This window comes from Balaenoptera physalus (assembly GCF_965194825.1).
Source record: "Balaenoptera physalus genome assembly, chromosome: 1".
NCBI lineage: Eukaryota > Metazoa > Chordata > Mammalia > Artiodactyla > Balaenopteridae > Balaenoptera > Balaenoptera physalus.
This window is the reverse complement of record NC_138882.1, coordinates 190,430,581-190,455,632: the sequence shown is the minus strand read 5'-3', so window position 1 is coordinate 190,455,632 and position 25,052 is coordinate 190,430,581. Positions and strand designations below refer to the sequence as shown.

General features: G+C 46.5%; 1 protein-coding gene and 1 long non-coding RNA gene across 4 annotated transcripts; one reads left to right on the top strand and one right to left on the bottom strand.

Annotated features, from left to right (window-relative positions):
* Window positions 1-3,611: 3,611 nt before the first annotated feature.
* On the bottom strand, window positions 3,612-4,938 carry LOC309660734. The gene is made up of 2 exons (XR_014263574.1): window positions 4,761-4,938; window positions 3,612-3,914 (listed from the first exon to the last, which is right to left on the bottom strand). It is a non-coding gene; the product is annotated as an uncharacterized lncRNA (long non-coding RNA).
* A 118-nt stretch (window positions 4,939-5,056) lies between these two features.
* On the top strand, window positions 5,057-21,016 carry PARK7 (Parkinsonism associated deglycase). 3 transcript variants are annotated; one of them, XM_082461542.1, is made up of 7 exons: window positions 5,057-5,187; window positions 6,276-6,393; window positions 7,800-7,901; window positions 9,726-9,785; window positions 10,654-10,723; window positions 14,380-14,466; window positions 20,651-21,016. In XM_082461542.1, exons 2-7 carry the CDS (start codon window positions 6,304-6,306, stop codon window positions 20,809-20,811), a joined length of 570 nt encoding a protein of 189 aa, XP_082317668.1. In that variant the 5' UTR covers window positions 5,057-5,187; window positions 6,276-6,303; the 3' UTR covers window positions 20,812-21,016. The 3 variants fall into 3 exon arrangements, with proteins under 3 accessions (XP_082317668.1, XP_082317667.1, XP_082317669.1); XM_082461541.1 differs by having other exon boundaries at window positions 5,122-5,280; XM_082461543.1 differs by having other exon boundaries at window positions 5,139-5,269.
* Window positions 21,017-25,052: the final 4,036 nt, after the last annotated feature.

Sequence of the window (25,052 nt, the reverse complement as noted above, 5' to 3'; positions counted from 1 at the left end):
TCACAGGATTAAGGGGAGACATAATAAATAAGTAAACAAAAGATAAGAAAATGCTGAATAAGTGCTATCAATGAAATAAAAGGATACAGTCATAGAAAATGAGTGTTATTACGCAAGATGTAAGTGACCCATGAAAAAATAATAAATAACCTGGCAACAGTTTCTTTGCTATTTATTGTGATCTGGCTACTTCCAGGAAGTTGCTTTGTAGAACCAGTATCAGAAGGGCCATGGTTGGCTGTTGGCTAATGTAGGGGCTGCAAAAACTTTACCTTCTTAAGGTCTCTGGTTGGACCTGAGAACTGACATAAGATTTAGAAAAAGCATGCAAATTAATATAAACTTTACCATGACCTGGGAGATTTTGTAAGGAATTGAAGACCCAAAGAAGAGATAAAACCTAAGTGGGTTGAGCAAAAAGTGGGAATTGTGGAAAAGTAGAAGAAAATGGGGGAAATTAGAGGAAGTTGAGAGTTATTTTAACGAAGTCTCTTTGTACAAATTCTAAGAGACCCACCTCCGTCTCTGGTGATAAGAATGTTTCTTTCTTCTTGTTATGGGGAGGGCAGTTCCTACGTAAGAGCATCATTTGCTTTGGGGAAGAAAAAATGGGAATCAGAGTGCTGATTGTTTTCCATATGCCTTTAACTCAAAATAATCGATATGCTAAAGTGGCATACTTGGAGGTGGCACGTCCTAAAGTGCTTCACTAACATTAGCAACACCATTTCTCCACTGTTGGATTGTGAGCTCCACAAGGCAGCTCAAGATCTCTTAAATAAATGTTGCAAGAGCTGCAAGAAACTGACAATTTTAAGCTCCTTGAAAACAGGGAGAGTCTTTTAGTATGCACTTGCTCCAATGCCTAAAGACTTGTCAAATGTTGAATTAAAAATGCAGTGGATAGGACGGCACTGTTCTACCTGGAAAAAAGGGACTGAACTAGGCGATGTCTTCATTTCCAGTATTAGAACAAGGTTTTTTGGTAAATGGTTTAATTTTTTGGCTTAGTTTTGTAAATGTGTGATGAGAAATAGGTATGAACTCTAAGGTTGAAAGAGTGTTGAGTTGCTGACTTATTAATAAGTAATATTGATAGAGTCTATGGTGGGTAGAGTGTGAAATCCGGCATCAGAATATCTGAATTGGACCAAGACTCTGCAGGACCTTATATAGTCATTTCACCCCTCTGGACCTCAACCTCTGCATCTGTGAAATGAAAATTATGTTAATACCCGCCAGGAAGTCTATACATAATGTCTAAAACCAACACGTAAGAAATAACAGTATTAGCGTATTGTTTTAAAATAGAGATAATTACCAGAAGAAATCATTTAAAGAGCTGAAAATATTTGCCTCTGGAGAGCAGGGCTGAGGAGTATGAAGGACAGAGTCAGAAGGCTGCTGTCTTTTCCTGATGAGACTTTGAAGGCAGTCATCAGTGGGCTATCACTGTGCAACAAAATCTGGGTACTGCCTTCTGTTCCCTGGGGGGCAATCTCTTCCTATGGCAAGGCAAAAGTACAAGCGAGCAAACCTAATCCTCAGGTCAGTGCTTTTCAAGGCTTTGATCAGGTCATGTCTCTTAGACAAAGCAAGGACAAACCCAAAGTCAAGGGGCTGCAGGTGGAGAGGAAAGAGGAAATATTTCTGAAAAATAATCCAATCTACCCTAAGTAATATTTGGGTTTTTAAAACTGTATGTAATGTATTCATTTGGCAAAAATTCACACTGACTCAGGTCCATTTCAGATCCTGATGGTGATGCAGATGTCCCAGGAGTGTTAACTCAGATTCTTTCTCTTTCTCTTTTACTGAACCTTTGTCTTGCCATTTTTATTCTGTCCTGGTTGTCTCATGCTGTGGCAGGCCACCAGTATGGTTGTCTCCTTACAAGAGTTTACCATGGGCACTACAGCAAAACAGCCTGTCTTCTCTTAGTTTTCCTTCCATCCACCTAAATCCCTCCTTGGTTCTTTTTTTTTTTTTTTTTTTGGCTGCATTGGGTCTTCGTTGCTGTGTGCAGGCTTTCCTCTAGCTGCAGTGAGCGGGGGCTACTCTTCGTTGTGGTGCTCAGGCTCTAGATGCGCGGGCTTCAGTAGTTGTGGCACGCGGGCTCAGTAGTTGTGGCTCTCGGGCTTGGTTGCTCCGCGGCATGTGGGATCTTCCCAGACCAGGGCTTGGACCCGTGTCCCCTGCATCGGCAGGCGGATTCTTAACCACTGCGCCACCAGGGAAGTCCCCTCCTTGGTTCTTGAAGTGTGTCTGACCACTTGTCTCCTCTCCTTCTTTGTCTCTATTTCCCACACCCCTTCAAAATTAAAAGGGGGCAACTTTTGCCTGCTTCCTTCACAAACAGCCAAAGGTGAAGTCATTCCAGAACTCCCAAAACATTTTCTTCTTAAAATGCAAAATGACTGGAGGCACTTAAATTTTTTGCATGAGTGCAGAGTGTTGCATAAATTAATATAGTTACAGTTTTTAAAAATTAAATAAAAACCACTCTCACCACCATTGTAAGGATAACATGAAATATATGAAAGTGTTCTGCAAATAAAAATGGCATGTTATTTCTTGAAAAGAAACATGTTTTTAATATCTAAATCAAAACTTTAAAAACACTGACATTTAAAAATACTGTTGATCTCATACATTAATGGTGAGAATGCTAAGTGATTCAATTTGTATGGAGTTGCTCAAATTTATTTCCCACTTCTGGGAATTTATCCCCCAGTTACCCTTGCACAAGTAGGACGTATGAATATGGTCAGTCAATGCAGTGCTTTTGGCAGAAAACGACTGGAAATAACCTAAGTGTTAACGATAGGGCACCAGTAAATAATCTACGAAACGTGTCCACAATGGCATACTATTTATCCGTGGGGAAAAAAATGAGGAACTTCTTGATATGGAAAATCTTCAAGATATTCTTAATATGGTAGTGGCAGCAGGTAGGAAGTGCAGAACAATATAGAGTCTGCTACATTTCTATGAGAAAGAAGGAAAATAATAGTATGTATTTGTATTTGCTTGTGCATGCATAAATACTGGAAGGATGCCCAAGAAACTAAGAACATTGTTACCTGGGAGGTGGGAATGGAACTGGATGGGGACCGGGATAGGAGTTGTCTGTTCAGTGTAACCATTATCATTTTGGATTTTGAAACCAGTAAAAATATCACTAACCAAAGACTTTTAAAAACATAATTTGAGGTTGTTGACCTTGACAAAATAAAATAACAAGAACTTTAGCTAGCCAAGATGAGCTTACTTGGGAATAGCAGAGGAATTGCAATTCAAGACAAGCCAACTATGGTGAAAACCACAGGCAAGTTCAAGGAGGCCAAGGGAAGGTCAGATTTTACTAGATTTTAGAAGGAAATTGGGGAGGGCTGTGGCGGGTTTTTTATTGGCTGCAATTATGGGCAGCTTGTTGCTGCGTCAGAAGGAAATTTTCTTTCTTTCCCTGGGGCCTGTAAGATGCAGTGAGTGATACGTGTGTTAGAACCCTCCCTTCATGGTTTCCCCAGCCCATTTTGATTTAGGTTTCCTTTGTGCGTTTTCACAAGATTATAATTTCAATAAATGAATTAATCAAATACAGACATACCTCATTTTATTGCACTTCACTTTATTGTGCTTCGCAGACATTTCGTTTTTTTACAAATAGAAAGTTTGTGGCAACCCTGCATCAAGCAAGTCTACCAGCACCATTTTTCCAACAGCGCTTGCTCCCTTCGTGTCTGTGGCACATTTTGGTAATTCTCCCAGAATTAAAAGTGGAACCTGAAGATGTAACTCAGTTGCTGCGATCTCATGATCAAACTTTATCTTAAGGAGATCAGACGTTACTTCTTATGGATGCGCTAAGTAAGTGGTTTCTTGAGCTGGAATCTACTCCTGGTGAAGATGTTCTGGAATTATTGAAATGACAACAAAGGATTTAGAATATGACATCAACTTACCCGACAAAGCAGTAGCAGGACTTGAGAGGACTGACTCCAATCTTAAAAAGTTCTAAAGCATTTGGTAAAATGCTACCAAACAGCACTGCATGCTACAGAGAAATCCTTCATGAAAAGAAGAGTCAATTGATATATTTTCATTGTTTTAGTTTAAGAAATTGCTACAGCCGCCCCCAACCTTCAGCAAGCATCACCCTATTCAGTCAGCAACCATCCACATCCCAGGCTCCACCAGCAAAACCCTTTCATCAGCAAAAATATTAGGACTCCATGAAGGCTCAGGTGATGGTTAGCATTTTTTAGGAATATTTTTTTTTAAAAAAGCATACACTCTTTTTGGACGTAATGCTATTGCGCACTTAACAGACTACAGTATGGTGTTAATATAACTTTTATTTGCACTGGAACACCAAAAAACTCGAGCGTCTCGCTTCACTGTGGTGGTCTGGGACCCGACCTGCAGTATCTCTTAAGTACACCTAGACGTGCCTGATTTACGTGCTCAGCTCCCTCCCTAATTCTGTGGATGCAGAAGCAGCTTTGGAATCTTTAAAAAATACTATTTTGAGAAACGAATACACCTGAAATTAGCCCCCGTAACCAAATTAGTCACAGGGGATCGGGTGACAGAGCGCAGGGAGACCCTGAAGAGTCCTAATAGAGCGGGGCCGACGAGGGAAGGCGCTCCAGAAAACAGGAACAATGCAGAGGGAGCCCTAAGTGCGCAGAGGAAGCGTGAAGGAACAATTCTATTGATATTTTGTGAAAATGCGTATTTAAAGGAAGCCGACGCACTCTCCAGACCGGCACAGCAAAAAACGTCTGGGCTGCGGCAAAAAAACGGGTTAAATTCAGCGTGAGCCGGGGGCACGCAGAACCATGCCTCGGATGCGGGAGATTTCGGCAGGACACCTGAGTCCACAGGATTCCCGCGGTGCTGGTTGTTCCAAATGGAATCAATCCCAGGCGCACAACCTCCACGCAGAAGGACTGGCGGCCCCCACCCCCGTTCTCCAGGGTGGGTTCGGCCGGATGTGACGTAACGTGATGCGAGCGACGTGCGTCTACGCAGTGCGAGGCTGAGGAGCCTAGCCGGACGGCGCGCGTCTGCGCAGTGCGGGGCGATGAGACGCCGGACGGCGCGCGCCTGCGCAATGAGGGGCTGAGACCGGAGCGTGGCGGCGCGCGTGCGTGCTGGGTTGCGTGCCTGCGTGCGTCCTGGGTTAGTCCGGTTCTGGCTCTGTCGTGCCTCGGGTAGAGGTGCCGCCGGAACGGGCCGAGTCTCTGCGTTCCTGGGAAGAGAGGCGAGGTTCAGGTCGGGGCCTTGGGGAACCCGGCGTGTGCGCAGGCCGTGGCGCCGCGGGCGGCGAGGGGGCGCGGGCCTCCCGCTGGACCCTCGGGGGGTCCCGGAGGAGGCGCGGGCCTGGCCGGCGTCTCGCCGCGTTTGAGGAGTGGGCGGCCTTCCGAGATAAGCAGAGGGCGCCGTTAGGCCGCCAGCGTAGTAGCAACGCTAAAGCTGCCGGAATTTGCGTGCATAGCAACCCACCAGCCGGGAGCTGGTTAATCCTGTGTGTGATAGCATCGTTTTACCAAAATCAGTTAACGGAAGACAAGCTCTGCGGAAAGAGAATAGGCTAAAAACTGTTCAGACCCTGGCTTAGCAGCCGTCGTTTACAATGGCGTTTGCTAAGTGCAAAGAGAGAATCTAGCTGCATTGAACGTAGTGAGGGGGAATTCCCATTTTTCTCCGTTATTTAAAAAAAAAAAGTGCGTTCAAATATTTAACACTGTTAACCTCCCCCAAATTTTTAGTGCAGTTATTGGAACTAAAAAAAAAAAAAAATCCCCTCCAAAAATCTCAGGAGCTAATTGCTAAAGAGTGTATTTCGTTTCTCACCCAGATAATAAAGTTTAGTCGTTTCTCTGTGAAATACTACTTGAAAAAAGACGACTTCGTACCTCCTCCGCATCGTGTGAAATGAAAGACCCATGTACTTGTGTCTTGGAAAATTTCATTTGCAATATATTATTAGAAATTGGGTTTTTAAAAACATGATAAAAGAATCTAAACAACACCAGCGTGTTGGCAACCTTACTGTGTTTTCATCTCAAAAAACAGCAATTGAAATGCTGTGAAAACCAACGTTGATCTAAAATGCATTTTTCAGGTTCAGTTGTGTTTGTGTATCAAAACCTTTTCCCTAGGAGGGACTTAGTTACTCTCCTTAAAAATGTTCCTGAAATTGAAGTTGTTGGCTCTTACAGAGTCGCAGTGAAAGTTTTTCGAAAATCTTTTTTTTTTTTTTTCAGTTACATCTTTAAAAAATCCAACATCAAAATGGCTGCAAAGAGAGCTCTGGTCATCCTGGCTACAGGAGCAGAGGAGATGGAGACGGTCATCCCTGTCGATGTCATGAGGCGAGCTGGAGTATGTCCCCCAAAGTTTTCTAGCCCTCCTCCCTTTTAAAACATTGTTGGAATTTTATAAGTCATTTTGAATAAAGTAATGTTCCGTGTACTTTATGAAATATTTCAAACGGACACGACAGTACAGGCACTAATTCCACCTGTTTCTCTACTGTGCACATTTACTACTTGTTAACATTTTGCTATATTTTTTTCTGACCTGTGCCTTGAAGAACAGGTGCTTTAAAGGAAGAAGGCATTGCAAAGCCCTCTTTGTAAATTTCCCTAATCCTTTTCCCTGTCTTGCCCCAGAGGTAACTGCTGTCCTCACAGTGACGTGAATGCATTCCATGCGTGTCTTTAAAGTAGCATTAGAGTGTGGTTCCCATTCTGGGTGTCTGTGGTATAAATCTATATATACGCGCATAACCATAGTGAATGCTTAAATAGCATTTACTGAGTGGTAGGTATCATTCTAAGCACTTATGTAAAATTTTTTACATTTTATAACAACCTTATGAATTACTGCCATTCTTATTTTACAGTTGAAGGAACTGAGGCACAGAAACAATAAAATAATTAAATAAAGTGCCCACGTTGTAGTAAAGGTATAGATCCAGTTTGTTTATTTAAAATTGCTGCGTAGAGAATTCCCTGGCGGTCCAGTGGTTAGGACTCCGTGCTTCCCCTGCAGGGGGCACGGGTTCGGTTGCTGGTTGGGGAACTAAGATCCCGCATGCCGCGCGTGGCACGGTCAATAAATAAAATAAAATACTGCTTAGTATTGCACTGTAGGAATATGCCAATCTATCCATTCCTTTATTACATTGTTTCACAGCATTCTAATACGGTAATAGTCTTAATACAGGTTTCATTGTTCACCGGCGTAGCGGTTTTTCTAGGCTCTGTGCCTAAAAGGAATTGCTAGTTGCACGGTTGATGGTACTAGATTTTGTCAAATGACTATCCAAAGTACTAATATGTGGGCCCACCAGCAGTGAGGAAGATTCCCATTTTTTCCAGTATTGTCAGCTTTGTAAATTTTTGCAAGGCGGAGTAGTATTTTGTTTTAACTTGTATTTCTACCTTAAGAAAATACCAGAAGGGTTAAATGGCAACAGCAACTTTGCCAGGTGGATTATTGATAGGATGATCATATAATTTATCACCTAAACCAGAACACTTGTGGGAGAAAGGACGCTAAGCAGACAGGGTGCTGGGACGGCATCTTTAATTCATACTGTTCCAGGCAAACTGGGACAGACCTAATGGTTAAATATATTTAGCCATCTTAATAGCCTAAGGTCAGCATGGTTTGGTTGCAGTATTTCCTGCCCAGTTATTTTAAAACACAGGGCAGCTGTGGAAATGTTACTCTAAATTTATGTTTCAGTGTTCTTAAATATCGTGATGATGTCTTTCTCTTAGATTAAGGTCACCATTGCAGGTCTGGCTGGAAAAGACCCGGTACAGTGTAGCCGAGATGTTGTCATTTGTCCTGATGCCAGTCTAGAAGATGCAAAAAAAGAGGTTTGTTCCATATACTTGGAATTATTCCTTCCTCTGGCTTCTTTATCAGTTTCTTGAACTGTTTCTTGACTACATCTAAGACTGTTGTTAGCACAGACTTATTTTAAGAAAGTTACTTTGCTTGGACGTCTTCGGCACTAAACTAAGCCCTGGGAAGTGGAGGACTTTGCCTTTTTCCACTGTGTATCCACGGAACCTGGCAGGTCCCTGATACCGCGTGTGCTCAGTGTGGGTGGATGGATGGGACCCTTTCATCAGTGTTCTGGCTCATACAGGCAGCCTGTCCTCCTCTTATGATTATGTTACTTAATATAAAGGAGTCAGGTGGACATTTCCCATTCACTTTTTACTCTTTACTTGAAAGCTGCTTCTTATCTTTCCTTTATCAGTGACACAGACGTGGTTGGGTGATTCATGTTACATGAACAACTCATACTTGATTTGTGGTTGGATTAAGGGAGGGGTAAGAGGTCCCTTGAAATTGTGTCACTTTTTCAGTATTGCGGTTCTTCCTTTTGAGGGGGACCAACACTTTTGAGAATCTGTCAAGAGCTGTGGTCCCTTTCCTCAGAAGCATGCCCCCCCGCCACATATACCAGACACCTTTGCCCACGGTTTCACCGGGCTCAGGCTTCAGGGGCCGGTGTGACAGGAGTGTGGGCTGTACCCTGTTGGAGCAGAGCTGTGGCAGAAAAGCAAGCAGAGCCCTCTCATGGACGGCCGTCTCTGCCCTCCTGGGGAACCTGGAGCCTGATTTCCCTGTGCCTCACTCTCAAATGCATAGAAAAAAGTGCATTCCTTTCTAATAAATCCAAATATTTCAGATTTATTTGCTAGATTGTGGAATGTAAGAATATTGGTATTTCACATAAATTGTTGAAACTTTCTAAATAGCAGGTTAAAAATGAGAGAGTGGAAGTAAATATTCCTTCCCTGGTGGTTTTTGTCCTATGGTGTCTGGGTATTTTAGAACAGGTGACATCTTGTGTCTATTTATTTAGTTCAGTTTCTAAAAGGAGTGAAAAAAATTCTATACTTCACAAATTTTGTTCTAAGTTTTGCTTGGTTTTAAAACAACATAGGACATTTTACAGTCTTTAAAAGTAACTCTAGTATATGTTGGACTAAAAATGTAAATTTTTATTTCATAATTTGCTTAATGACTAAATTTTTAAAGCTTTTAACAATTTAAGATACTGTATTAAACCAATTTCTATTTGTAATTTCAGCAAGTTTGAAATCATTAGACTTGTAGGGTGTTTTGGTATGTGGGATACTAAAATATTACATCATTTTTATCGTCCAAGTTCCATTTTTCATAAGGTTAAAAAAATTTGTGCCTTTTAGAGTTTGTTTTGTTTTTAATTATTTATTGCTATGTACATTCTTGTTGAAAACAATTCACACAGTGTAGACAAACGCAGAGTCAAACGTTAAATGTCCCTTTCTCGTTCTCCCCCTTCCCCCACCCTGCCTCAGTTGGTGATCTCCTTTGTCCATGAGTGTCTGTATACTGTACACACGTATGTGGGGGCATTGAGAGGTGTGTACACACATGCATCTACATACGTGTGTATATTTATTCTTTGTACAGGAATGAGGTCATGATACGCCTGCAGTTCTGCAACATGGACATCGTTTCATGTTACTGTATACAGATATTCTGCATTTTGTACTAGTTACAGTATTCCATTATAGAGAAACACCTTAATTTAATTGTTCTTCTGTGAACAGTTTTTTGCTCTGATATGAAAGTGTTGCTGCTTAACGCACACTTCAAGTGAAACATCTTCGCATCCTTTTTCTTTTTTTGAACTGTTACAGGGACCTTACGACGTGGTGGTTATGCCAGGAGGCGGTCTGGGCGCACAGAATTTATCCCAGGTAAAGCTGGGGGACTTCAGCGTCTCGTATTCTGCTGGGTTTGCTGCTAAAATACTTCAAGAAGGAGGCTGTGAATAGATTAGGAAAAGGTGAAATTAACAAAGTGGTGTTCTAGCTTAATTTAAAAAAAAGTTTCTAATAACATTTACTATAGAAGTAAGTGGAATTGGTGAAACAGTTATGAACAGATTCTGTGAATACAGTCCAAATGTAAGACTACTTGTTTTTTTCCCTCAACAGCAGAAGAATGATTAATTTTGTGCTTGTGAAGGGTTAAGCCTAGAAAGATAAGAGATTGGCTGTCTACTCAACCGTCGGGGTTAGGGAGGTTGCAGGGGGCTGGAGCTGCCAGCTTGAATGAAAAATGGCATAAAAGAAGCCACTGCTTCTTCATTTTGTCTTATGTGAAGAGTCAGCCTGCAGGAAGAAGAAGAGAGAGAGGTGGCAGGGGCAGGACACACAGAAGCTCATGAGGCAGGTTGAATCAGACATTTGGGACTGCTGGGCTCCACTCCCCACTTCGCTGTCTGAAAACACCCAAAACAGCACATTTCCTCCCTTCTGTGTCTTTCTCCCTAGAGTACAAAATGGCAAGGGTTAAATATGCCCAGGGGAAATTGCTTTTCTTATCTTTAAACATCTTTAAGAAAAGGGTACCTTTTTCTTATAATAAATGCCTTGATTGGGTTTAAGGATGTAGAAAAACTATGAATTTGGTAGTTTTTATATTGATGATTTAGCAATATTGTTGAAAAATAGATTGAAGATCTTGTGGTTTAAGCTAAAATCAGATTCTGCCGAAGTTTCCAGCCAGAGATTGGCTGCAGCTTAATGACAACTTGCTGTGTTTTTGGTTTCCTTTGACTAGTCCTCTGCTGTGAAGGAGATACTGAAGGAACAAGAAAAGAGGAAGGGCCTCATCGCCGCAATCTGTGCGGGTAAGTGCAGAGCCGTCCTGTGTTCAAGTGTGTTGTTGGCTTTCTTCAAAAAATACGTGACGGGGTCATCTTTAATTATAAGATCGTGTTCCCAGTACTTCTTCCCCTTCCTAAGGCATGAAGGGCATCTGTATCGGTGTATTTAGCTTGGGGCATGAGGTTGATGTCATCTCAGAAATTACTACAGTTCCGTTTTCTGCCCCTCCCTGCCTTTGGTCTACGTTCTGTGAAACTTAGTGTTTTCTCTGTTTGGTGGACCTGGAGGAGAACGTGGCCCCTCTGGCACTCAGTAAACAGCTTGTTACAGCAAATCCCGGTGCCAGGAAGTACTTCTGCCCGCACACGGTCAGCAAGAATTGGGCCAACATAGCGTCAGAGCTCTGCCCTGGACTTGCCCTGGGGGGCTTCCTGCCTGGTCCCCAGTGTTGAGTGCTAGGTCTTAGGTACTGTATTCTCTACCACTTAATTTATAGAGTAAGGCTGTTGGTGCTTTGTCGATGTCTCCACATCTTTGAAGCCTAGTAGTTTGGTTTTTGATACCATTTTAAAGTCCATCCTTTTTGCTCTAATATCAGATGATATTCTGCCATCTTGCATTTTTTCATAGTGTAATTTTGGCAGGTGCCTTCCTTATTCATAGGTCTTCATTAAATGTTTGTCAAAAAGAGCAAATAAAGAGATGAATGTATGGATGGTTAAATAAAATGATGTGTTGATATTTTGTTCAATACAATAGACTTTAAAAGAAGTCATAGGCTGGGGATCTAGGGACTGCATTACAGCAGTGGTTCTCGGAGTTTTTTCAAAGGGTTCATAGGGCAAAGCAGATACTATTAACACATTATTTGCCTTTTTCCTTCTAATTCTCACAGGAGTGACATCAGAGTATGACGATGTCATCATTCAGGCATGGCTTGTGTGCTTGAGTATTCTTATGTTGTAAACCTGTCCCAGTTGTAATTTCTAGCATGGCAGATGTTGATAAATGTAACTCGTATAATAGCTAAAGGGGTCCTAAGACCCCTTTAAATGTTTGAGAACCTCTGCATTAAAGACTGGGAAGGACTGAGGGGCAGCCACCTGGCAAGCCCCGTCCTTGGGTTCTGGTCAGCACTGACCTCTGACCTGCCCTTGGGGCTCGGGGATTTCTCTCTGCTGAAGGACGCTGCAGCCCAGGCAGCTGCAGCCCTCCCTGTGGAGGAAGACAGAGGTGCTGTCATTCATACAAGGGCTTAGTCCACCCCACCCCACCCTGCGTGCTGACTCTCACCTCTGCCTCATTCTTAGTGCTTTAACTAAAGGAAGAAGGGAAGGGTTTGGGCTGGGTTTGTCCTCTTAGGACTGTGTTGCAAGTAAACACCACATAGCAGTTTGTCATTTTGTGTCACCAAAGTAGCAGAATTATCAGCCACATCTGGTTCAGTGTTTTGTGTTCAGGCGGACTTGAATCCCACGCTGCTAAGACACACAGGCCTGTCGTCATTTACATCCACGTTGTAAAGTGAACGGAGCTAGTGACCTGGTGTCTTGTTGAATGTCCTGCACTGCCCCGCTGGGTGCTGCACAAAGTAGGAGAAGCGTGATGGCGTGTGGAGGAGATTGCAGCGAGGTTGGAACGAGTGATGGGAGAGAGACGGGTGTTTAAATCGGCAGATGAATGTCGCAGTTAGGAATTGGGAACGGTTTATTGAACTGAAGGAATATTAGCTTAACCCCTAATATGGAGTGAATGGGAGAGACAGAAATTGGAAGGGAGGCTGTCTTGAGAAGAAAATAAAACGAGATTCACTCTGGGTGGGGGAGGGCAAGAAAGCCTGGAGGTGACGAGCGGGCAGCGGGCAAGCGCTGGGCTGCAGGTGCGAGCTGGGGGCGCTTGCGGGGGCAAGGTGTGCCCTCTGTACATCGCCACACGGTGGCGCTGCTGGCTTTCGCCTCTGGGCCTCCCAGGGCCCTTCTGTCCACTGTACCCTCTGTTCCCTGAACCTTCGGCTCCGTGCTCAGGGCTGGACCCCTGTTGCAGGCTCGGCCGCATTTCATCCACCGGAATCTCAAGTAATAGGAGCAGTTAAGTATCCCCGCGAGTTTTCCAGCTAGGATTCTTGAGCCCCAGCAAGCAGTACTTATGAGCTTACCCTACGGTCATCAGTGTTATAGGCAGCCATCTTACCACCTGGAGGGAGCAGCCTGAAAATTCCCGCCTCACTGTATGACCTGCGGTCCTCATGTACGATCAGTCATCGCTTGAAATTTGCTTTAAAATATATGATGTAGGAAATCATTTTTTCTTAAAATCGTACAAAATAAGAATTAAAGGTAGTTCTTGAATACATCAAATAAAAATTGAGATAATTACTCAGTTTTCACACACTCTTAGGGTTTGCTACCAAACATAGCTCTCACATGCAGCGTACAAGTAAGGAGGAAGGGGCGTCAAGTATATTTAAGAGGCTTCCTGGTTAAGGTATAAGTGAGGACTTGGTATGAAACTGACACCTGACGCTAAGACAGAAAGCTTATGTAATTACATATCATTTGTTTGATCTTCCTGTTAGTAGCAGCTGAGATCTGAGTAGCCTGTAGGTAGGTCCGTACTTTATCCTTGGGACGGTGCTGTAAAATGAAAGGTCCTGAGAGCAGGTGCTTGGGTTTGCTGGAATTAAAGTGTGCAGAGTCCGTCCTGGGATCTTAACCACAGTGCCCTAACCGTTTAGAAGGCCACGGTGCTCTTCTGAAGTTTTTCTAGGTGTGACATTAGGCCTTAGAAAGTTCTTCTTTTGTTATTTTTTGGTGGCTTAGAGGAAAAAGGTAGAAAAACTACTTTTCTAAAAGTTTTAAGATAACAAAGGTATAAAACCATTTTGGTCTTAGTCCCTATCTGAGGACTGTTACCTACAAAATATGCTTGTGATTATCAGTGAAGTTGACCATTCACAAAAATCTCAAGTTAGCACCAGCATATTTTTTTTTAACCTTCATTTTAAGAGGGAGCATGTAGAGGACCACAGGGGGCATTTGTGCAGGGTTCTTAAGTGCGTAGTTGTAAGACAGGAATGCCAGTGCCTTTGTATCTCAGATGTGGGCATTTCACAGGTGTCTCCTTTGGGGCTGGGACAATGTCCCGTTCATTTTAATAATCCTACCACCTGATACATTTGGATAGACAGATGGATGAGTGCTAATTTTTCATTCTCAAGTAGAAAAATAAAACTAGTCTGTAAAATAGCAGTCAAGCCCAGGGGTTCAGAGAGTACTAGTTGCCTTTAATGTGTAACTAAATCTTCCATCTGCAAAGGGTAAGGCAGGACGTTTTGCCGTCCGTGGTCTCCCCCTCCTTTGTCCCCCTGTTACACTTGCAGCCTGTCCCTCGAGGGGGCATGTTCTATTTATCTGTTTGCTCCTCAGCTAGAAAAGTAGATATTTTTGATTAAATGGTTATTGATGTGTTTTAAGTTTGTACGTTTTTGCTGCATGTGCTCAGCAGATGTTTTATCATAAACATACTTTACCTCTCATACTAAGAAGTGTTTAATTTCAGAATCATAAGTATATTTTAGGTAAGAGCCCCTGATTTTGAAGAATATTTTTGCTGCTGCGATTTTTAAAACAGGGGTTTTTCTGTGTCTACATTTAAGTCTTTTTATTCATCTTCTTTTTAGGACCTACGGCTCTGTTGGCTCATGAAATAGGTTTTGGAAGCAAAGTTACAACACACCCACTTGCTAAAGACAAAATGATGGACGGAAGTAAGTACATGAATATATTCTAATGTGCCAAAAGACCTACTCAAAAAGCTGTGCTATAGCATTGTCTCCCACTTGGTAGACAGTAGTACGTAGGGATTCTCTGTGGGTTGGCGTGTGATGTGTTCCTCACTTTCTTTGCAAGTGTTTTAATGAGAGAGACGGACTAATGGTGTGGGTCTCTACGTGTGCGTCCCCTAACAGTGCGGGTCTGCAGATATGTACCCGAACGGGGACGTAGGGGCTGAGCCAAAGGCCAGCCTGGCTCCTCGTGGTCACCGATTGAAGTGGTTGCAAAATGCCCAGTTTAACTAGTATTTTTACTAAATACTTTGCCAGCAGCCTGAGGGTAAATTTTAAACCTTGATAGCGATTTCAGAATGTGCCCTTTTGCCCACAATCCAAAGTAAAATGGACATTGCTCCCTTCTTCCAGAGGAGGCCCGGGTGGCAGGCAGGCCTGTTCCTTCGCTCACAGGCTTCTCTTATAAATATCAGCTAGATGTTTAACTTTTATTCATTTATTTTTATGAAGACAATTTCTATTCATGGTAAAAAGAAAAATGCAAACAGTACAGAAAGGGGTGAAGTAAAAGGAAATGTTTCTCTTCTAACTTCCCCAGCACCTTTCTACTTGTCAGATTTAACTTCTATTAAGTTTTCCTGTGAAACTCTAGAATTTTCTCTGCACCTACTCATTATCCTTTGCAGTTTAATATTGTTACTCACATGAGATCTATTAAGTATATTCTACAGCTTGCTTTTTTAACCTAACGTTATAACCTTTTTTGGTAATTTATCAACTTTTAAACAAATTCTCTTATTGTTGCTTGTCACTTGGAGATTATTTTTAAAAAGCATGTCATTGTCTCTGCCCTCCAAGAGTTAACGGCTTGCAGAGACATGTGCATCAAATCTAAAAATATGAGGCAGTGTGTAGTTAACAGCAAAACAATGTAACCAAGCTCCTGGATGCACAGCTGTGGAGCCACTGCTTCTCAGTGTGCCACTCAGAGCACCGACCAGGTAGAGTCTGTTGTCAGGGGGTATCTTCCTCTGCCACCTGTCCCTGGAGTGCATATCACAGGGCGGCAGAGGCCCTGGAACATGCAGAGAGAAAGGAAAATCACGCTGGTGTGGATAAGTGCAGGGAAGCACAAATCCCCACTTAGAGGCCAAAGGGGGCTCGACTGGCGTTCAGCCAGCGGGGAGGCCGAGTGACCGGCTCCGTTTAAAACACCCGCCGACCAAAAACCAGTGGCTAAATAAAAAGACTAATAGGGAGGGTGGGAGGGAGACGCGAGAGGGGGGAGATGTGGGGATATATGTACACGTACAGCTGATTCACGTTGTTATACAGCAGCAACTAACACACCGTTGTAAAGCAATTGTACTCCAATAAAGATGTTGGGGAAAAAAATAAAAGACTAATAGTATCAAAAGCGGATTTGAAAACAGCTGCGTGACTGTTACATTTTCTTGTCTATCTCTGTTCTGCTCTGGACTTATTCTGAACTAAAAGTAGGGCAAGTAAATTTTTTCTTACGTTAATGCTTTCATCGCAAAGCAAGGTGATGCATTTTTCATTCACTGCCTTTTTAAAAAGATTAATAGACCTTATTTTTTAGAGGAGTGTTATGTTCACAGCAAAATTAAGCAAAAAAGTACACCGTTTCCCTAAAGCCCCAGTACCCCACCCCATCCCCCTCACCGTCAGCCTCCTTTCCCCCACCAGACGGTGCCTTTGCTACAGTCGATGAACCTGCGCTGATGTGGCATCATCACCCAAAGTCCACAGTTTATGTCAGGGTTCACTCCCGGTGTTGCAGATTCTGCATATTCTTAAATCTGATCCAAAGTAGTATTTTCTTGAAAAATCTATGGTTTTAGTTGGCAGAAAGATACTAAGTTGTAAGTAAAACCATCTGTGTGAAAATTGATTTTTTGTTTTTAAAGGCTCCGGTTTCTGGGCATTTTTTAGTGTAGGGATTTAATTTACTTTGAGCTAGTGGAGGGGTTTTGGAGGGTTAGAAAGAACAGAATCGGGCTTCCTTTAGTAGTTACGACACATGAGAAGGAAGAAGGAGTGGAACATGTTCCCCGTTATCTGTACATGTATCTTTGTGGCTCTTTCCTTGTAACGCCTCAGGAAGTTGAGGCTGATCAGAAGTAGAAAAAGATGAGATCGTTAACTCTCGGGCACCTACAGGGTGTATTCCTGCGCGTTACCTCGAGCCTTGCAGCCCCAGTGCCCGGCAAGGCAGGTGTTGGCTTCACCTCGCCTGGGGAGGCGAGGCCACTCGTTGGAGCCAGGCCAGACCTGGGGCCCCGCCTCTGTCCTGGTGAGGCCCCCCATATGCCTAGGTTACCAGCATTGCATTCTGTCCTCTTACATGTAACTCCTCTTGTAAGAGAAAAATGTTTGCAGTTTCTGCCCCTTCAGAACATTCTGAGAAGTGGAGCTGTAATCACTTCCTGGTGTCTCCTCCGGGAGGCCCTCTGTCTCGTCCTCGTGGTGAACATCGTGTTAAGATCAGTAGGCCTGGCTCTGGGCTGAGTGCTGGGGACGCCGCAGTGGACAGGCTGCCCTTCCCCGGCCGTGTCTGCGGTAATGACACCACCACTTCATGCTGGCGTTTGGTTTGGTCGGGCTCCCAGAATCATCCTGTTAGGTTGGTATCATCCCCGTTTTACAGAAGAGGAAAAGGAGGCTCAGAGAGGTCAGACAGCTGCTGAATGGCAGGCCTGGATTCGAACCCAGAACTGCTGTGCTCGGGGGTCAGCGGCTTTTCCTTGAAGGGCCAGATAGTAAATGTCTCGGGCTCTCTGGGACTCCCCGTCTCTGTGGCGACTCCTCCACCTGTGGCGCCCAGACCATGTAGGCGAGGGGTGTGCAGGTAAAAGCTGCCGTTAGTTGCTGCCCCCTGGCCCCTGGCCTCCCCAGGTGCTTCATCTCTGGGCTTGGAGAGAGGCTTTAGGGTGTTTGCTTACAGTTAACAGGGAATGAATGCCTCCTGCGGGTTGACCGGGGATTGGCCGGTGCGCGGGGGGTTTTCTTCATTGTCGCCACTAGGTGGAGGTGGTCCGTAAGTAGACCTTTTGCTCTTCCTGGTTGAGGTTCTGAGAACCATGGAACCTTTAAACATCTTTAACCAGTTTAGGCTGTATTTGTAATATTTTACCCACAAAGAGGTTGTTAAGTGAACCGTTTAGAGCCGTGCCTCCCGCTGACCTGTCCGTCTCAGCTCCAGGAGACCCAGCCCAGCCGGTTTTCTAGTTCAGCATTTAAAATGATCTTTAACCATCAGGAAATGAGGTTAGATTAGGAAAACCTCTCCCCCTCAAACCAGGGATCCTCTTTTCTTCTAAAAAGGTGCAACTAGGAAAATTTTCACGTACTGTAGTCAGTTATTTCAGTGGGTGACGTGATTTTTAATGAGGTTTAGGAAGACGTAAATTACTGCAGGTGTTATTCATCCACTTTGAAAGGACATGAGCATCAGGACGTGGTTTCTAAAGCTCGTTAACACAGCAGAAGCGTCTTGCTCAGGAGACTTTTTTTCTTTTTTTTTTTTGGCTGCGTTGGGTCTTAGTTGCAGCGCGCGGGCTCAGTAGTTGCGGCGCGCAGGCTTAGTTGCCCCGCGGCATGTGGGATCTTAGTTCCCTGACCAGGGATTGAACCCATGTCCCCTGCATTGGAAGGCGGATTCTTAACCACTGGACCGCCAGGGAAGTCCCAGGAGACGTTTTTCTGTATGTGTTCACTGAACAGGCATTTCCTGAGCTCTTCCTTAGGCTCTGGGAACAGAAAAGGGAACAAGATAGAGCCATGGCCGCAGGTGTTCTAGGGTGGGGGGGGCACTGGCAGGAGGTCTGCACTGAGCGTGGGGGAGGGGAGGGCAGGGGTTCAGAGGGGGTATGTGCACTGCGTGCCTGGCTCTCCCTGCGGGGACTGGGTGTGGCAGGATCTCACAGAGGACCCTCACTCAGTCTGTCCTTCGTGTCCCACGTCACTGAGCGGTGCCACCACCCGCCCGCCCACCCAGTTGCCCAGGACAGTCATCCTTGATGTCTCTCCACATCGAGTCTTTCCCCAAGGCCTGGGCGTTTTATCTCCAAGATCCATCTCAGACCTTCGTTTCCTCTCTGTTGCCGCTGTCCCATCCAGGTCACCGTTTGCTCCCACCTGGATGCGGGCTCTTTTCCGTCTTCCCTCTGGTTCCTTCCAGTCCCGTCTCTGTGCGCAGGCCAGGCCCCGGGGTTTGTGCACCGTGACGTGGAGTTCAGGGTCACCTCAAGGTGCTGGAGAAAGTTGGCGAAGGCTTCTGGGGGAACTGGGTGTGCTCTGATTTGCGCTTTGGGAAGGTTCCCGTTTTGGTGGTGCTGAGTGTGGAGGGAAGGGCAGCCAGAAGGGGGCTGGACGCGGAGGTCCTGCAGTAAGGCGGCCGGCGGGGGCGCACTCGTTCGTTCTTGGTTTACCTGGTGCTCGGGGCGCCCCCTCGGTGCCATTACTACCCTGGGCCAGACGGGCAGGTGAAGACTCAGCGCTTTACGGAATAGACAGTGAACAGGAGACATATTGTTCCCTCGGCGCTGGGAGGGCGCTGTGATGGAGTGACCTGAGGGACCTGGTTTAGAGAGGGGTCACAGGTGCCCTCTCTGAGGGCTTGGTGCTGATGATGAAATTGAAAGAGCAAGTCGCTCAGAAGAGCTTCCTGGGCAGAGGGGGCAGCCCGGGCCCCTCGTGGGGCCGCAAAGAGTGCAGTGTGCCCGGCAGCAGCTCCAGGCGGGAGCGGGCGGTGGGGCAGGTCGCGTAGGTCGCGTGGGGCGCTGGTGCTGCGCGCAGAGGGAGGGTCTGCTGACCGCCTGCCTGCCGTGGAGGGTGAGAGCTGGGGGGGGGTGGTGCAGGGAATCCCAGCTTTGTGCCCTGAGACTTGCCCGGAGGTGGTATCGTTTACTTCCTGGGAATATAGGAGAAGCACATTTCTTATTACATTTGCAAAAATACAGCCAACTGGGGCCGCAGAAGGAAGGTAGTCCCTGACAAGTGAGTGTGGTTTCTCCCTCCGCACCTCCCTCTCCCCGCTCCCGATGCATCATGTGTCGTTTGTGCTTGTTTGATTTTGAGGCAGCAGAGAGCGTGTGTGTGCATTACCTAGGTAGTCTGTATCACAGGTAGTTTCTACCTTCAACACCAGTTCACCCTCATCCCCCTTTCCTCCAGCATTTTGTAGGGAAGGAAAAATAATTTTCCTTCTACCCTTCTGAGTTCTTAGTTGAGACTCCTGTAAAAAAAAAACAAAAAAAAAACAGATTGACCAGAGAAAAACAAGTTTATTAACATGTATACATGGGAGATACCCAGGGAAAAATGAGTAACTCCCTGAGATGGTTTAGAATTCTGGCTTAAATACCATCTTAATAGAGAAAGGGGACGGGGAGGTAGGCCTCTCAGGGGGGCGTAATTGGCTTTTAGGAAAGATGAAGGGACCCTTCGAAGAGTAGATGGGAGTAATAATAGTTTGTGACAAAGTTTGTCTGGGTGTGGTGTCAACTTCTAGTGTTCTCTCCTGGGTGATGAGACTCCTGGGAGGGGATTTATGAGTTCCTTCTGGATGATCTGTCTTTAGGCAGGAAAGGAGATTCAGAGGAAGCCACTCCCTCTCCCTGCCTGTGCTGTTTTTCAAGTGCTTTTAGCTCAAAATAATCAGTATACCAGAGCAGCCTGTTTTGGGGTGGCATTTCCTGAACCCCTGCAGTCATACACACTTCAGGGCGCGCATTCTCTGCCCTTCATCTCACAGGATTGGCACTTAACTTGCGTGTGTTGTGGAAGAGAAACGTGAGCGCTTAGCATTCACTCCGGCATCCCCCTCACACGGACGCGGTCTTTTGCAGCTGCGTTAGCGTCACACGTGTTCCCACGCTTCATTTCAGCAGCTGTTAGCTTCTGCTGCTCTTTGCTGCGCGTGGCGGCCTCAGTATCTTCCCGCTGTGCTTCGAGAGCTGGCAGTGCCTGAGGGTTGCGTGACTGGCTACCTCGTTGTCCTGGGGGTTTTGGCTTCTTCTTCTTTTAATTTTCACGAGACCAGTAGTAGCGCTGGAAGCGAATGGGACTGCTGAGTGGTGGTCCTTGCTGTCCAGCATAGCCCATTGGGACATAACCCTTCTTTGTTTTTATTTCGAAGGTCATTACAGCTACTCAGAGAACCGTGTGGAAAGGGACGGCCTGATCCTCACCAGCCGGGGGCCGGGAACCAGCTTCGAGTTTGCTCTGGCGATTGTCGAGGCGCTGGCCGGCAAGGAGGTGGCCGACCAAGTGAAGGCCCCGCTGGTTCTTAAAGATTAGAGCAGAGAGGTTGATGATGGGCAATCCATCCTCACCGTGTTCGCTTTAAACAAGAGAAGGGGGGTACTGTGCAGAGACGCCGTCATCACCATCCCCCCTCGTGTGGCTGTGACGTGACAGCTGCACAGAGATTCCTCAACCTGCACTTGTGTCCCCACACTTCTGAACCTTGATTGCAGAATAAATGGGGCATTTAGCAAAACCACTGATGGCTCCTTCTTTTACTTCTGGTCTCTGTTTTCTTGTGTGAAACCAAGTGATTATCAGCTGCGTTTGCAGCTCTTAACTATTGATACAGCTGCTGAAATAAATGAGTAGGAAATGCATTTTACACAGCAGGGAGGAAAAGCATAAAACAGATTGAAAAGGCTTGTGACTTCTCTCCCGTTCATTAACTGAGTCTCTAATGTGCGATTAAAAAATACCAACGACGTTGGCTGCACTGGTGAATTTTTGTAAGCTAATCCCTCGTCTCCCATTGCAGACAGAGTCCTGAGATGGAATTGAACACTTCCCAAGGCTGGCCTAGCCTGCCCTCCCTTCCTTGAGTAACAGCACCCGGCTATTTCACCCCGCGAGCCGCCCGGCTCCCGTGTGCGGCGGGTGGGATGCACACCAGGGCTGGGCACACGGCCCAGGCCCAGCCAGTCACAGCCTGACGCGCCCTGACCCAGGTGGGACCGTCAGCCGGTGGGATTCAGTGCCAGGGCCTGTGCCCTGCCCGCTGGGGTTCTCTGCTGGGCGGTCATGAGGGCCGGCAGTGAACCTGGAGGAAAGGCTGAGCCGAACGTGGCTCCAGCACGAGAGGTGGAAAGCTCAGAACGTGCTTGACCCAATATCCATCTACACCTGAAGCAGGACAACATCTGGACTTGCGAACAGGAGCCAACAAATGCCCTTGGCTTTTTTGTTTCACCATTTATAAGTGACTGATGGGACACAAAGGAACGAGGTAGTGGGCAGGCTTCTGAAGGTGCTGGACTGAGCCACTGAGTAAAACTGCCGGACCACCAGTGTGCTTTGCTGCCTGTTCCCCCCTTCCCCCCATCACCCCCCCCCCCCCGCCGCCTCTCCTTCCCCCCTCCCTCCTTCCCTCCTTCCCTCCCTCCTGGCCTTTTAGGCGTGTGGGCTGTGAGGTTTCTGTCACAACCACTCGGCTCTGTCCTCGTAGCACAAAAGCAGCCACAGCCACTCCACCAGGCGGGCAGGACGGCCGTGCGGCAAAACCTTTACCAAACCGGGCAGCGGTGGGGATTGGACCCTCGGGCTGCAGTTTGCCTACCCCTGAACCAGAAGGCAAGGCAGATGTTACTGATGAAAAATGCAAACGTAATTGCAGGTTTTGATGAGCACTGGGGTGGTGTAAAGAGGATGCCGGGGAGAGAACAGGAGAGACTGCAGGAGGGGTGGGGGGCCTCTGAGGTGAGGTCTCAGCTGAGACCTGAGGTGAGGTCAGGTTTGGCCCTTCAGCAGCCGTTGGCTGTGCCGTACCTGCTCTGTGCCCAGCCCGTTCCCGGTGCTGCAAGAGCCATTGGGAGGCACAGCCTGTCCTCTTAGAGCGAATATGTGGGACTGGGAGAGAGGAAAACATCCACGTTGTATGAAGAGGAGCAGGGTCAGGGGGCAGCGACGGGGCTGTTTCCCGCAGGGTGTATACAGGAGACCTCTGTGAAAAGGGACCTGAGGGGAAACCTGGAGAGATCCGGCGTTGAGTAGGGCAGGTCTGCTGAGAGCATTCCAGGAAGAAGAAACAGGAAGAGCAAAGGCCCTGGGGCAGGAGCACCGGGGTGTGGAGGGTGGCTGGCTGGGGGTGGGGTTGGAGAGCTAGCTGGCACCTAGATGGGGAGCCCTGGAGGAGGACCCTGATCTTTCTCCGTTCAGAGGTTCTCTGTTGAGAGGGGACCCCGTGGGGAGCAAGGGGGAGGGCCCCAGAGGTGGGCGCCCACGTGGGTGAGAAGGCCATTCCCACATTTCCGACTTGAACACAAGGTCAAATGGAGATTTTGTGTCCTGAGCTGGAGAGAGAGCCCTTGGGGTAGGAGGGGTGAATTTGGAGTGCAGATCGATGAATTCAAGAGGTCTATAAAATATACTTTCAATAAAGAAAGAACTCAAAACCTGTTACTTTGAAAGTCCCAAATTACAGCCGTTTAAGTAATTCATTGTTAAGAGTGAACAGTGAAAACTCCTGCGTGACTTCCCTGGCGGTTAGGACCCTGCGTTTCCACTGCAGGGGGTGCAGGTTCGATCCCTGGTCGGGGAACTGAGATCCCACATGCTGCGTGGCCAAAAAATAAAAATTAAGAAAAAGAAAAAGAGACAAACTATTTGGTTTAAAAGAAAAAGACTCTCACAAGTCGTGGCTTATCTTAGCAGCAGCACTTACGTCTGATTAAGGTCCCTGGAATTTGAGTGATCTGCAGGAAGGGAACTATTTAAGAGATTAGGTCTTTGAATTTTTGTGCCCTTGGGGCGGCAGGAAAAGGTGATTCCAGATGGACAAAAAGGAAAGAGCATTTTTAAGAAACTCAGTTTATCAGACTCCAGGCGATATAGGGAAGATTTTTTTTTTCCCCCGACCGTGTTTGGGGCAGGGGCTCCAGGACCTGCTTTATCTAAACCTTAGGCCTTTTCTGGCCAGGTCAAGAATTACTGGCTTTAGGTATATCGATAACATTTAAAAGCCTCCACCCTCTCTATCTGCCGGCTTCTTTCCTATGCTAAACACACCTGCTCTCTTCCTTCTAGGAAGTAGGGGGGCAGGGGGTGCGGGGCAGTGGTGTCGACAAAGAGAACTTGGGAACTGAAGGAGGGAGGCGGCTGGCTCCATTTCAAAGTGACCTGGACTTGGAGTTTGTGTGGCCCATCCAGCTAGACGGGCCTCCTCAGCCAGGGGTCACCCCACTTTGGGCATCATTTCCTTCACTCTCACCTTTGCGACAGTAGCTGTGGCTTCTGGAGCTCCGGTGTCTGCCCAAAGCTGCTTGCAGAGTTAGGGAGGAGATGGGGTCTGGAAATCAAATCTCTTACCCAGGTGAGCAGCTCTGGGCCGTGGCTTTCCCGGCACTGGGCAGGGGTGGCCAGGCTCGGATCCCCGAGGCCCTGGTCAGCGTTGCCCCAGGGAAGTGACGGCCAAACTGCTCTTCCAAAGAGTTAGTGATTGTGACTGGTATCTGGTGAAAGCCCGATGAATAAATGAAGGAGGGGCTTAGGGCAGTTGTTTCCCAGGGGCTAAGTAGTAGAACAGGGAGGGTTCAGGGCGGACCAAGCATCCAGCTGGGCGGCTAACCTTTCACACTGGATGCAAACAGAGTCATTACATATGTCACTGTTCTGCCCCTTGCTTTTTCACTGACTGTATCTTAGAGAACCTTTTCTCTACCAGCATGCGGAGATTTACGTGCTGGCTACAACATGCAACTCAATTCTCCCAACGTCCTGACAAAGTGGCCGTTGGCATCTGTTGTAAAAAGAAGAGAAAATCGTAGTCTCTCTGTCCTGTGCTGTAGAGCTGTCCGAAGATCAGAGGCAGCCATGAAGGGGGAAGTACATTTCTTAAACTGTGAAACATTAGATGTAAAGTATGATTTTAGTGTAGCCGACTCTATCATCTTAAGAGTCTGGTTATGTGTTCTATATTCTAGGCTGTTGCTTCCCTAAGGAGCGAGGAGAACATTCAATTTTCCGGAACAATCATCTCATAGTTTTGCTTTGTTTTTTTTTTTAAAAAAAACTCCCTGCCTTTGCCCTTGGTCAGGGGACCTGGGTGCCCGAGAGGCAGCAGTGGGTCAGGGCCACTGACATACCCGCCACAGCATCTCCGCTCACGTGTGAGGTCAGAGTCAGTGAGGTACACAGGAAGGGGCTGAGGCGCATCTGGGCTGGGCACACCCTGCTGGCTCCTAGCGTGGGGTCCTGGAGCTAGCCCCTCCCCCCAGACCCCAGCTCCAGCCTCAAGGCACGCAGGGCCAGAGGGCCAGGGCTCTCACGAGGCCAGGCGCTGCGGCAAGATTGCCATCACCATCATTATCACCATCGCCATCAGCATCACCGTCTTTGCTTCCTGCAGCCCTCGGGGGCTGTTTCAGGTTCCCCAAGTCCTGGGCCAGCTGCTATCCATCGTCAGATCAGATGCGATCCCCGCTCCGGGCCTCACAACTCAGCTGCTCTATTTTGCTTTTTCAGTTCTGCGTGTGATCACATTCTCGGGTTTTCTCTTTAAAAAAATTTTTGTTGTTGTT

What these genes read in the sequence shown, in the direction of transcription:
- PARK7 (XM_082461542.1), top strand. Translation starts at nt 6,304, where the DNA reads ATGGCTGCAAAGAGAGCTCTGGTCATCCTGGCTACAGGAGCAGAGGAG. An exon ending in GCGCACAGAATTTATCCCAG is followed by an intron (nt 9,786 to 10,653) that starts GTAAAGCTGGGG and finishes TCCTTTGACTAG; the next exon opens with TCCTCTGCTGTGAAGGAGAT. An exon ending in AGACAAAATGATGGACGGAA is followed by an intron (nt 14,467 to 20,650) that starts GTAAGTACATGA and finishes TTTATTTCGAAG; the next exon opens with GTCATTACAGCTACTCAGAG.